Source organism: Mandrillus leucophaeus, unplaced genomic scaffold, assembly GCF_000951045.1.
Source record: "Mandrillus leucophaeus isolate KB7577 unplaced genomic scaffold, Mleu.le_1.0 Scaffold503, whole genome shotgun sequence".
Taxonomy (NCBI): Eukaryota; Metazoa; Chordata; class Mammalia; order Primates; family Cercopithecidae; genus Mandrillus; species Mandrillus leucophaeus.
The window spans coordinates 1,956,067-1,970,110 of record NW_012105399.1 but is presented as its reverse complement, the minus strand read 5'-3'; the positions used below and the strand labels follow the sequence as shown (position 1 = coordinate 1,970,110).

At 39.2% G+C, this 14,044-nt stretch overlaps 1 protein-coding gene across 2 annotated transcripts in view; it reads right to left on the bottom strand.

Annotated features, from left to right (window-relative positions):
* Positions 1-7,010: 7,010 nt before the first annotated feature.
* The window catches only part of CENPF (centromere protein F, 350/400kDa), a 59,112-nt gene continuing 52,078 nt past the window's right edge, over positions 7,011-14,044 (bottom strand). For both annotated transcript variants that reach the window (XM_011996160.1, XM_011996161.1), the window contains exons 19-20: positions 12,576-12,754; positions 7,011-7,993 (exon numbers count right to left, since the gene is read on the bottom strand). In XM_011996160.1, coding sequence (XP_011851550.1) covers positions 7,790-7,993; positions 12,576-12,754 — 383 coding nt within the window. In that variant the 3' untranslated portion in view covers positions 7,011-7,789. The remainder of the gene's footprint in view (positions 7,994-12,575; positions 12,755-14,044) is intronic.

Sequence of the window (14,044 nt, the reverse complement as noted above, 5' to 3'; positions counted from 1 at the left end):
TTCAGGAAAGACTTGGAGAAATTAAGATCATTAAGCAACTAGGTTTTCAAGGGCTCTCTTGTTCAGTAGCAGGCCAAACCCAAAGAAAAGATAAAGAGAGTAGATGTTGACTAACAAAAAATCTTAAAACAGGATTTGCAATTGGATCAGGAAGTTTGTGAGTGAAGTAACAGGATTTCCTACTGGAAGTTGCTTTAGAAAATAGTTTTTCATTTTCTGACATGACAAGTCCAAGGTTGGTTCAGAAACTTAGCAAAGTTATCAAGGATCCAGTTACTTCCCATCTTTCTGACCTAGTATCCTCAGTGTCTTGGAAATGCCTCATTTCTAGTCTAAAATTAGTCAATGTAGGGTGGTTATCATAACCAATCACTGGCAAAAGACAATGGGATTACTATAATTGTCTTGTGCTAATTATCCTTTCCTGGGAATGGGTCCATATTCCCTGAGCAAACTGCTGCCCAACCCAATAGTGGGGTTCTACTGACAAGAAAGAAGGCAGAAGTGACCGTTGGATAGGCAATCACCGTCTCTGCCACAGCAACAAAAAAATTTCTGTCTGGGGACAATTAAAAAATAGTTGAACTTGGTTTAAAAAACATCTCTTCATTGACTGCAATCTACACCAGATTTGGGAAATCAGTATGAGATGCTTCCAAACCAACATATTCTCTTCTTAAATGAGTTTATGAAAATCTCAAGGGGGAAATAATCTAATTTTGCTACACATGTTGGAACAAGATTTAGGATGTAACTTGGGCTTCTGGTTTTCATATGAACAGATTGGTAGGCAGAATTTGCAGTAAATCTCAATAAGAACTTGTTTTAAATTCTAGGAATGATGGGTATCCTCCATCTATTTGTCCTGCCATTAAAATAGGCTATATGCAAGTCCATGAACATCTGCTGTTTCTATACGGATTGAGCCTCTGATGGTCTCATAGGTTGAATGTCCAGCCTCTGAAAAAACTAGTTGGGCAGAGACAAGATGTAGCTCAAGGATATGGTCAAGTCTTGGCTTTTCTGGAAGGAAAATTGTCTCCACATGCACCACACCTGTTTACAAACCAGAGCATTGGCACTTCTTTCCTTCCCCACCTGTTTATGGTTCCAAGGAAAGTGACTGCCATGCTTCTGTGTAGGCATACAATGTAGGCTGTGCATAAATAGCACAGAGGGAACAAAGCATTGTGGGTGAACACAGGGCACCCTCATGACCCTCTGCTGGTCTAAATCCAAGAAGATGACCGTTAAAACAACAAACAGATGGTATCCAGGACAAATAACACCCTCATGTGAACTGCCCAAGGAGTCAGGGTCTAGCAGGAGGGAGTGGGCACCCGGCCAGCAAATGCTCTGTTAGATAACACAGCTGTGATTTCAACACCGAGAGGATCTGTTCACATTTAAAACTCAGAAATATCCCAGTGTTTCGCTAGAAAGTCCGTAACTGTAGAAAGCTGCTCATTTTTCCACACTCTTGCAAAAGCAGTGTTGGAGAAAACAAAAGTAGGAGAAGCGAAATTTCTTATTATTACAATAGTGTAATTTTTGCTAGGAACCTGGATGCCAAATCAAAAGGTTAAATGAAGCAAATTTTCCTTAGGCGTGGAGTTGATCGAAGCCCTAATAGGAGGAAACTTCCCTTATTGAGCTCAGAATTGGGTTCTGAAAAGAACCTGCCAGGCTGGTAGTTTTCCTCCTAGATCAAATCCCTTTACTCTCTACTGGGAAGGTGTACGGTCATATATGAAGAACTTTGTGCTGCAGTCCAAGACTAGAGCCCTCAGTTTTGTTTTGACACAAACTTAACCTCATTGGGTCCCTTCTTAAATTAGGTCCCACTTGACAGGATTATTAAATATCAAATGAGATAAAGCCTTTGAAATGTCAAGCATTTGGTTTGGCAAATAGGGTATTTTTATACATTATTCTCTGGTCATCCTCAAGACATCCTAGAAAAGGAGGAATAACAAAGTATAGTAATCTTACTCATCTGCCACCATCTTTGAACTGAGGGGACGGAGGCTGGTGGAAATTTTGGGGGCTGAAAGTCAACTTGCAAGTCAACAAAAGTGTATGAAGCTTGGCGATGTGTATTTCCTTGTGATTTTCTAAAACATCAAAATGTTAAGTAGTTTAACAAACCACTTAAATTTACACACACAAATACACCAGCATTACATAAAACTGGCATTTCCTGCAGCATTAGAATCAACATAAAAACTATCACTTTCCCTTTCAGACTGGGAGCAGCTGCTGGTCTAGAAATGTGGTGGACAGGACTCTACATCTCGATTTCTCCATCCTGAGACTGCTAAACCATTCCTGTCCAGTACCACAAAATGGAAAGGGAAGAGTGGGATACATCGGGAAGACAGTTGAGGGGTAAAAAATTGAGTTTATGGCAACTTCATTCTTAAACTACACTTTTCCAAAGAAACAATGTTATCAGTGAAGGTTCCGTATGGTTGAAATAAACTTAATTGTCATTTTAACATAGGGCTTAAACTTAGGCACAACTTACAATGTTGTTTCTACAAGGAAATGTATTCTGAGTTCCAAACAACTAATTTATATTTGCACTTCAGGAGCACAACCCACTTGTAAATAAAATTGTAGTGATTGTTTTCTTCAGATATTTTAAATGACCCAAGCAAACAAAAGCTAAAATCCTGTGAACGGTTCATTTGCAAGATCATTAATTGAATGATATGTGCAAATCTATAGTGATTAAACTCATTTGCAAAATAAGCATTATGGTATTGACATTAGTGAAGATTTCAGATCAGAACTTGACCTGAGAGAAATTATGTGTAATTATCTCTGTACAGAATAACCAACATTCTTTTGAGTGTAAAATCATAAGTGTAAAGTATTAACAAATTAATCATCATGACAACTCCAAGAGGTATTATTATTTATATCCAATTTTAACAATAAAGAAACTGAGGCCAGGCGTGGTGGCTCATGCCTGTAATCCCAGCAGTTTGGTAGGACAAGGCAGACGGATCAACTGAGGCCAGGAGTTCAAGACCAGCCTGGCCAATATGGTGAAACCCCATCTCTACTAAAAATACAAAAATTAGCCTGGCATGGTGGTGCACTCCTGTAGTCCCAGCTACTAGGGAGGCTGAGGCAGGAGAATCGCTTGAACCCAGGAGGTGGAGGTTACAGTGAGCCAAGATTGCACTACTGCACTCCAGCCTGGGCAACAGAGCAAGACTCTGTCTCAAAAAAAAAAAAGAAAGAAAGAAAGAAAGAAAGAAACGGAGGTACAGAGAATTAAGTAATTTGTCCAAGGTCAAATGGGACCCCAAGGCATTATGACACCTTTCACTTTTAATGTCTACATTATATTAAACATTTGTATTTGAAATATTTTGTATTTGGTTTTCCAAACCAAACTTCTTTAAATATATAACTTCCACTTTTTAGATACAGGCAGTACATGTGCAGGTTTGTTACATGGGTATATCTCATAAATGCGAGGTTTGGGGTATGACCGATCCCATCATCAAAGTAGTGAGCATAGCACCCAATAGTTTTTCAGCTCTTGGTCCCCCATTTCTCCTTCCCCCATCTAGTAGTCCTCAGTGTCTATTGTTCCCATCTTTATGTCCATGTGTACCCAATATTTAGCTCCAACATAAAAGTGAGAACCTGTGGTATTTGGTTTCCTGAGTTAATTTGCTTAGGATAATGACCTCCAGTTGTATCCATGTTGCTGCAAAGTACATGATTTAATTTTTATTTATGGCATCATAGTATTCCATGGGGTATATGTAGCACATTTTCTATATCCAATCCACTATTGATGGGCACCTAGGTTGATTCCATGTCTTTGCTATTGTGAATAGTGCTGTAATGAATATAGGAGTGCATTTGTCTTTCTGGCAGAATGATTTATCTGCCTTTGGGTATATAATACCCAGTAATGGGATTGCTGGGTAGAATGGTAGTTCTATTTTAAGTTCTTTGAGAAATCTCCAAACCACTTTCCAGAGTGGCTGAATTAATTTGCATTCCCACCATCACTGTATAGGCATTCCCTTTTCACCACAACCTTGCCAGCATGTTAATTTTTGATGTTTTAATAATACCCATTCTGACTGGTGTGAGATGGTGTCTTATTGTGGTTTTGATTTGTATTTCTCTGATGATTGGTGATGTTGAGCATTTTTTCCATGTTTGTTGGTCACCTGTATGTCTCCTTTTGAGAAGTGTCTGTTCATGCCCACTTTTTAATGGAGTTTCTTTGTTGAATTGCCAAAAAAGACTCTTTGAAAGGATTTACCTCTACATAAATAATGCTTATGTATTCAGTTAGTAGACAACTTTTAGTTAGTAGACAACTTTTAGCAGTTAAAATGTATAGCTAGTCCCATTTTACATTTTTGAAATTAAATGTAAGGTAACCCAAATCAGATGCAGACAGCTTAGATATCTTCATTGCCATTGCACATAGAAAGTGGAAAAGCTACTTAATATCCCCGGAAAATCTATACTATCAGAATTATCCTACCTGCTTCCAGAGAAGTGGCAGGATAAACAAGAAAGAGAATGGGCTTTGTATTTGCAAAGCTGAGGTCGAAACTCAACTCTGCTACTTCCTGGGCCAAATACTCTAAGCCTATTTTATCTTCTGTTTGATGAGATAATCTTCATTTTGCGAGGTTTCAGGGAGACACACAATTATCAATAGGCAAGATCTCCCCAGGCCTATGAGTGAGAAGTTTGACCTCTGTCTCTTACCTCACAAAGGTAAAAGCTTCAGCACACATGAAAATACCTTGTAAAATTTGAGACTTTCCATCCAGTATTTTAAGTAGTTGAGCCAAAGCTAAAGTGAGTAGTAGCATTAGATACATAGCTGGGCCTGCAGGTAGGATGGCAGCTTCAGGTCCTCAGACTTTTCAAATGAGAAGAGTCAGGCTCTTCTGAAGCACTCAAGGCTCTCTTCTCTCCTCAGTGAATTAGCATACAACCCCTTCCCCTTCAAAGAGAAGACAGCTTATATGAACAGAAGCGGGAGAGCACATAACTCTCAGCTACCAAGTAGTAGTTAACAATTTTAGGTACTTACTGTCCTCTTCAAAAATAATTGTATCCCCCTCCTTAACTACAGAAGAGAAATATGAAAAACATGCTAATGATCAGTGCAACTTCTGACTGTGGTGCAATAAACCTATGGCTTACAAGAACTCATCAGTTTATTTACTATTTAAATTTCTTTCATGACATACTGCCCACAGCGTAAAGGATTCTGGAAGAATCTGGAAATTCTAAAATAACAATTGGTGTTGAGTCATGCTAAAAGAAGTTAGAAACGTTTGCAGCCTCAAACCAGTTGGAAGGTGGAAGAGGTCTCCCCTCCTTGAGTTAGGGGTCCCCAGGAAGAAGTGCCCTGACTTCTTCCCAGGTGCAAACAAATCTGTGAAAATTTAGTAGTCCCAACAAAATAAATAAACCGGGATCAAATGAGAAAAATCACAAATAAATCTCAAAGAAGGCAAGTGAGAGGGTGAGGGGAGGAGTGTCTTAAGAAATAGAAATCATGCTACATTTAAAGTTTGGTTTCTATTTCTTTCTTATTGAAGATGCAGTCCCCTTAGACTACCAGCAACTCCCAATAACACAAAGGTCCATTTCAGCTCTTATACAACATTTACGGTAAAAGAATCATCTCAACCAAGCTCCTCATTGTACAGATGAGAATCTGATTCCCAGATCTCGGAACTTGATTCATTTTCCCATATGATTTGTCAGCAGGGATCTCACTCATGACTCAACTGGTTTATAAGGTACTTCAAATTTGGAACAGTAGCATGTTTACTTTTCATCCCATATGCAGCTCAGCTCATAGCAGAACAAGTATTGTTATCTTGAGGAAAAGAATAATGTCTTGGCTGTCCACTTACAAGATTTTGAACAATTCTCTACAATCATAAAAATGGTCGAGACCAGCCTGGCCAGCATGATGAAACTCCATCTCTACTAAAAATACAAAAAAATTAGCCAGGCGTGGTGGCACATGCCTGTAGTCCCAGCTACCTGGGAGGCTGAGGCAGGAGAATGGCGTGAACCTGGGAGGCGGAGTTTGCAGTGAGCCGAGATCATGCCACTGCACTCCAGCCTAGCGACAGAGCAAGACCCTGTATAAAAAAAAAAAAAAAAAAAGGCAAGTATCCAAGTAACAAGAGCAGCAGCTATGGCACACCTAGGAAAAAACGAAGAGATGCTTTCAAGGACCCATGACACTACCCAGCAAAGCCTACTCAGTGGAATCTTCCAGTCGCTGGAGACAGCCAATAAAGCTGATGGCTTAATCCCAACAATGTCTGCTCAGGGTCATGACGCCCTTGAGCACATGGTGGCCCTGGGATGATTTATGGTGAGGATATTGCACCAGACCTCAACCCCAAGCAACTGAAGAAACAAGAGGAAAGTCAGGATATCACTTTCAGCTGATGAATACTAAGTAGCTTAATATTATTGAAGCATTATCCAACAACAGAGGCCACCTTGCAAAGGACAACTTTTAAATATAAATGATGGTGCTTATCGAGGTTTGTGCATCAATCTGGACTGAAAGCCAGGAACAAATGATCTTTTACTAGCACATGTCCTGGGAAACTTTTTTACCCTGATTCAAGGATGTAAGAACTTGTTCAAATGTTTTTGGATCTGACATGGCTCATAATGCCTGCATGCTTTCAAAACTCTGTTATCATCAATAAGCTAGGAAACACCACATACCTGTATCCTTGATGATGTGGTTTAATGGGGACACAGAATGTAGGAGGCACTGGGCTGGACATCTTATATTCCCACATACTCCTTATGACCCATATTCCAAATTGTGTCTTTTAATACAACTCAATATGCTAGGATCGTTTGTTTAAAGATCTGTATCATTTGTTCAAACATTTTTACTTGTATAAGAGGCTGCTGTAGTTAGCAAGAAATAGTACCAATATTCGTAATACCTTTACACTTAGGAATCACTCTTACAGAAAACGAAGGTGACTATTTTATTAGAAAACAAAGGCTACATGTTAATACATCACCAGATACGAGAATGCATACCAAAGAGCTGTAAAAAATTGGTCTAAAAACAGAAAAAAGCACAATGACAGACACATGGTATAGCACACCTGTAAGAACCCTGCAGCCCTATTTGGAAATAAATACATACTCACACACACATATGTACAGGTTACATAAGCAAAGATGTCTAAAACAGATTGCAAGAGAAAGATACACACTCCTACATGTATATGTGTGCACGTTTTCCTTAAAAACACATAACACGCTTTTCCTTCATTTTACTCAGCTCTGAGAAATTCCTGATCCAAAACTATTTCATGCCTAATACTACAGATACAATATCATAAAGCAAAAGTCTACATTTTCCTGGGAGCTGTTAATTGGAAGTATAAAATGTGTTCTGCATTTTTTTTTTAGTGTAAAATCCACATACAAAGACATTGTTATATAGTGCTTGTCATTTTAATTGTAACATATTACCAAAAAGCTTTATACACATAGCTTTATACTATTTACATCACAGTAGAGGAATGTCAATGCTACTAGGTGATCAGTGCTTCCAAACTTATTCAATACTTACACATGGGAGATCTAAATAGTACAATATATTCCAGACTTCTAAGGAATTGTTTTCTCCTCACTGATAAAGCTCTCCCTGGCTAAAGAAAAGTCCCTGTAGGCAGAGCCTTATCTATTCAATGACTGGCGCCTCCCAGGGGTACTGACACACAAAGTGTCTTCACTGGACCTTACAGTTCTCACTGCCCTTGGCCTCCAGTCCAGCTTTGGGGTGGGGGGCGAGTCGGCCTCGCTTGACCCTCAGGCCCTCTCTGGGGCTGTCAGTCGGACTTCTCTCAGGAAGATTATTGACCAGGAGAGATTTCGTGGTGGGTTCTCGGAGGATGGTGTCTGAATCCACTGGGCTCTGCTGAGCAACCTTGACCTGCAACACAAACATCTCTGTTAGAGGTTCAATCACACACACATTTCCACAACATGAAAAATAAAGCACTATGTCACTAAGTTTTAAATTAAGTTCTTCTTCTCTAGGAGTTATATATAATTGTAGTATTTCCTCTTCCCTGAGAACAGGCCCCACCTAACAGACAAGTCAGGAGGATATCAGGGACAATCTCTAACTAAAGTCATCAGACTTCCCATGGCACCTCTAATGGTAAAGACTATGCCCTATTTACCTACGTATCTCTAGTGCCCACAGCATGCTTGACCACATGGTACACGTCCAGTGAATTCCTAAGTGAAAAACCTGCCTCCGTTGTCCTAACTAGCCATTCCTGTTGTTTAAAACAAGCATAACCCAAATGAGTAATACTACCTCCACAGGGTGGAAAATTTTCAAATGACTGAGGACCTGTTCAGGGTATTATAATCATTCTCCTTTTGTGGCTGGTTGTTTCCATATTGAATTTGGACTACAGCAGAAGGACCGCTATCTAACAATAAAGTCCAGAAGAATAAATTCCCTCTCAAACATCCTGCCTTTTAAGAGAAAAAGATATCGCAGAAAATTTGAGACTTTAAGTAGATGAGAAGGTGAGGTAACTGGTGAGTGAAGATTTGTTGAAATTGGGTCAGGCTTAGTGGCTCACATCTATAATCCCAGCTACTCAGGAGGCTGAGGCAGGAGGATCGCTTGAGCCCAGGAGTTTGAGGCTACAGTGAGCCGCAACAGTGACACTGCACTCCAGCCTGGGGGACACAGCAAGATTTAAAAAAACAAACAAACAAAAAATTGAAATTTATATAGTAGTGAAAAAAGATACAGGGTCAAAAAAGAGAAAAAAGAGCAAGAAAAATGAAGTATAGGAAAGCTTCACCTAACCAAAGTTAAAGGCAAGAGTGGAAGATTCAAATAGGAAGATTTTTCAAAGAGAAAGGAGAAGGGCCTCTTGCATAATGGACACAAGGATCTGTGTCCAGCACAGACGCTGAGAAGTAACTACGTGACAGACACTCCCTCAGCAACTGACTTCCAGGGATCTCCTTCTGATGCAAGAAGAAAAGGGAATGAAAAGTATTTTCCCATTTATATTCTTTCCATAGGAAGCATGTGGTTTGAAAAAGGCAGTTAAATACTTTTCATTACATGAAACATAGTAAATCCGGCCAACAGATGAAATCCCAGGAAAGTTCACTTCTCCCTCAGAGTGTGTCCAGGACACTGAAAAGACGCAGCCTTGGAAGGTCAGGACTTAATGGAAAATTACCATCCATGGAAAGTTGAAGGAAAAAAATAAAAGAGTTCTGCTTTTTTTTTAAAGAGAAATAGTGATTCCAAAGACAAGGTTTCCCTGGAACCCACCAGAGGTACAAGAAATAAATCTGTAGATTTGCCATTTAAAAAGAGAAAAAGAGAAAAAGAGACAGATACCCCATAGGAAATAGAAAGTTTGAGCCTGTAAGACTCTTTATCCCAATCAAATGGCTAATGTCCACTCTTTTTGGCTTCTCCCCTCTAGACTCAATTTCTGATACTGAAGACACTGTAGTTGTGATCAGAATTTAAACTGTGGATTTGACTCTCCTGTTGGTTAGTTAACTTCAGAATGGTCTCTAACCAGAAAAAGTCAAATTCACCAAGTATTTAATCTATTAAGATAGTACATCCTCCTAGAATAACACAAAGGAGGGAAAAAAATAGTGCATGCATGCATACTCTAATTGTCTTATAAATGATTCTGCAGTTGCAATAGGGAGAGGACAAATATGCAGATAGTTCAGTGAAAATGACCCTCACAAGTAGGAAAAAAATGCAAGACCCCCACAAAACTAACATCCACCATCCATGATGGGCTCTACAGCTTACTGGCCGGTCCTCCGGGAACTGACTGCAAAGCCCAGGTTCAGGAGATCAGGTCTACGATTGCTGTCTCCCTTGTTCCCAACAAACGAGGGGTTCCTGAGCTTATCCATCCCAGTGAAATAACAGAGAATGATCCTTACCTAATGTGCATTTTGCCCATTTTTTCCCCTTTGAACTTGTCAGATGTCACTAAAGGTCTTGCTAAACAACCTAGGAAACTGTCTCTCATCACCCAGCCAGTCACCTCAAAGGAGAACTCACAACCCTGAGTTTCTAAGCAACCGCTTTGGGAAATAATACCTTGTTCTAGATTTTTAAAACTAAGTGATGAAAAACGCTTAACAGATGAGGCAGCAAGCATTTTACAGGGGACTCAGAGAAGGCTGAATTAAATTAAAAATTACTGGGCTAGGTTTTGAAGAGTTTGAATCTAATCACGAAGTCTCTTACAACTGCTCTCAAAAGGCCCCCCTCCACATTTGCAAGTGCACAACATTGCTTAGCAATTCATAACTGCTGGTGCCTACTGAACGGCATGTAGCTAATGCACTGAACAAAATCTACGGAAACCATGGTTACTACTCCCTACTCAACAGATTCAACAGCAGTGAGGAGAGCAGGCCCCCTAGCGTGCAAAGCTCTTTTTCCTAGATAGTAAGTCTGAACGCCACATGAAAACTGCTTTTACCCTCAGTTCTTCACAAAAGAAAAAAAATGACTCGTGATGATTTCATAAGACCATTTCCTGGCATGCCTTTATAAACATCTATTAATGCAATCACTTCAGGACATTCACAGTTCCATTCATTCAGTGAATATTTGTTGAATATCAGACACTGCATTAGACATAAACTATAGATGTAATCAGTAACCTCACAGAACTCGGATTGCAAATCAGAAGACAGATATTTAAACAAGAGATTACAATAAAGTGAGTTACCTAAAAAGAGTGGAGGCACAGAGTACCAGCTGTATGTCATGGTTTTCTGTTCTAAGAGAGTCAGACAAATACTTCATTTGATCTCCATAAGTGTGAGACAAATAGGAATGGATGTTACTTTTTACTGAGGTTTGGGAAAGGGTGGCTCCCAGTCGCCCTTCTAAGAAAATGGCATGGCCCATATCAGGACCCTAAACCTGACTCCTCCTGTATCCAGTATCCAGTGGATATCTTGTAGCTGACAGCTTTGGACAAGTTTGGTAGCTCCACTGTTTAGAGGCACTAGTTGCTTAAAGGAGAAGCTGTTCTCATGTTCATTGGAAAGTCAGTACATTCAGTATATTAAATATATATTCTCCAGTATATACTTCAGTATTTTGTTGTTGGCAGCATGCAAAAGTTAAATCCAAATGTGAGTGAGAGAGAGAATTTGGTAGGGGAGGGGAGGAAAAATTGCACAAAATGGTAGAATATTTCTAATAAGAGTAACAAATGGGTCCACTTCAGTGAAAGAAAATCTCAGATCATTCTTCTTCATACTTGAATAAAAATTTTATTATAATGTATTTATTATAATCATAATGTATATTATTCATTACTAAGTATAACTCCTTAATGCTTATAGCTCTTATACATCAACAAAAACAAATTTGCAAACCTGTTGTTGTGATGTTCAGATTAAGAAATCTAAATATATTGTACTCTTTAGATCGCCCACATGTAACCACCAATGTGTTCATATTTGGTATCCCAAATCCTAAGAACGTGTTTGCTCACTTATGAATTATCACATTACACAAATAGGGGTTATTACACTTTCAAAGCTTTGTTTTCTGGTTCAAGGTTATCAGATCGCATACTTGATCAAACTCTGACAAGTGAGCAATCAAGGTAAAATCACCGACTGTTCAAACTCTTTGAAGTTATTCCAGCAACTTCCAAAAATATTCCCCTAGTCCCCAGTCTGACAAACACTGGTATCGTAGAAAGATCAAGACTGTGGAGTTGAGAGGAAGCAGGGGTTCACACTGGGAGGTTAAATCTTTATGAGTCTCATGATTTTCACTCTTTTATAATACCACTTACTGTGAGACTTCAATAAAATGAGAAAGATAAATAAAATGCATATACTATGCATACTTAAATGGTAGCTGCTGGTATGGATCATAGTAACAGGAATAAAGATCTGTTAAGCAAATATTCTCTATGCTCCACATAACATCTTCTGGGACGTTGTAGGGTGCACAGAGGTCACTAAGATCCTTTTGATCCTCAACAATCAAAATAGAGAAAGAAATCCATAAACAGAGTTCCTTTCGTTAGATATCTATTGAAATATGTGCTTCCTTTTTTAAAAGAAAGTAAAGGATTAATAAAAACAATAAAAAATTCGCAGCTGGGGGCAGGTGAGAGTAAAGTTTCAAACTAACACCAGTGGCAAAAAGGAAAATTACCTCTTCAAATCCTTCATCAGTAACACCTGAAACTTTCTTAGAAATCCACCGAGTTTTTAATGTAACAATGCCATTTTCCGTCAAACTACGTATAAATGGCCTGTTGACTCAAGCATGAGATCATGTACCCTGATACTGTAATGCTCACCCGGTCACTTGCTCACTATTGACTGACTGACACCACACCAAGAAGGTCAGACTTTTTGAAAGGGCTCCTGAATCAGGGGGTGCAGTGTCCAATCCTCACCCAGGTCATACTGCAATTTTCTGGATCTCAAACAGTAGATGGATGTTGACGGTAGTTTACCTTTTGTGATCTGCTGCCACCAGCTGTTGGTTTGGAGGACTCTGCAAGATTTTCTTTGCCGAGACTCAGTGGGGATAGCGCTAACTTCTGTGCAGCCAGGCGGGGGCTGGTCCGGGTTGCCATGGTTGTTCTCCGCAGGATATATGGGCTAGTCTTTCCTGTCGGGATGTCAGCAAACCCTAAGGGCAAAAAAGCTAACTGTCAGCACTGCTAGGTCCAATTCTATCTACAATGGAAAAGATATTCATTAGGTGGTTTTAACAAGGATAATGTAAACTCCAAAAAATACTTTGTCCTAGCCACTTTAGTCAATGGATTACACTTCACAGTTGCTCTGGGAGTCACCAAATTGAATCAAGTAACAAACAGGTTTTTTCTTATTAGAAACATAGAAAATAACAATGGGAAAAGAAGGGGAAAATAATACTACACCGAAAAAGTTTTTTCTGCTTCTATCTTCTACATGGATGTGTTACTTTGCATTTTTCTAAGATCTAAAGAATGCCAGCAGGCCTTATTGTAAAATTGGGTTGGGGGAAAAAGGAGAGTACAATGGAAAAATAAAATATATATATAAAAGAAAGGCAAGTGCTTGTTTAAAGGGGGAAAATGTAAAATGGTAACAGCTACTTCAGGCGAGCACTCTAATGTAGGTGGGAGGAGAGAAACTGACCTTCCTAAAGGTGACTTCACCCTCACTCACGTTGTCTTTTTCCACAGAAGGAAGTGACATGACTTTTGATGACCCAGGAAAGAAAGTCAATCCCAGGGATACTAAGAGTTAATGTATCAACACACACTCCAGAACTGCATTCAGGGCTAACTAAAGCAGCATTTGTTTTTGTTTTTCACACACTACATATAAAAATTACCAGTGAAAGATAGATAACTATTTTGGGGCTAGAGTTACTCAGAACAATGCTTTTCAAACCATCTATGGCAAAGAATCAGTTTAGATATTTGGGGGCGGAAGGGGGTCAAAGAATTTCCAATCTGCTGTGGAATAATATTTTTGTATAATATAATGAGAACAAATCAATAGAAAAAATGATATGTGCTTGGATGTTACAAAAATATCAAGTTGCTATGAAAATTTCTAAAGTCCTACTTAATTACAATACATTGTTTCAATCAGGAACCAATAACAAACAGTTCCTAGACTGGCACCAGTCCTTGGGCCAGACTTGGGAGAAAACCAAGTTTAAAAAAACAAAACAAAGTGTAGTCAGTGGCTCCAGCCAGGGGGCCAGCATCACAGGGTGGGCCCTCCAGCTCACCTGCTAGCTAGGTCAGACGTGACCAAAGGGTAGGAAACCCTGAAGGGCGTCCTTGATTTAATGATTTTTTTCAGCATTCAAATAACAAATTCTAAACAGATTTTAGACAGTCATTTTACCAATCTACCAGCTCGTTTGTTAATATGACACAAATAATGAGATCCCAGAGGAAAATATATGCCTCATCCATTT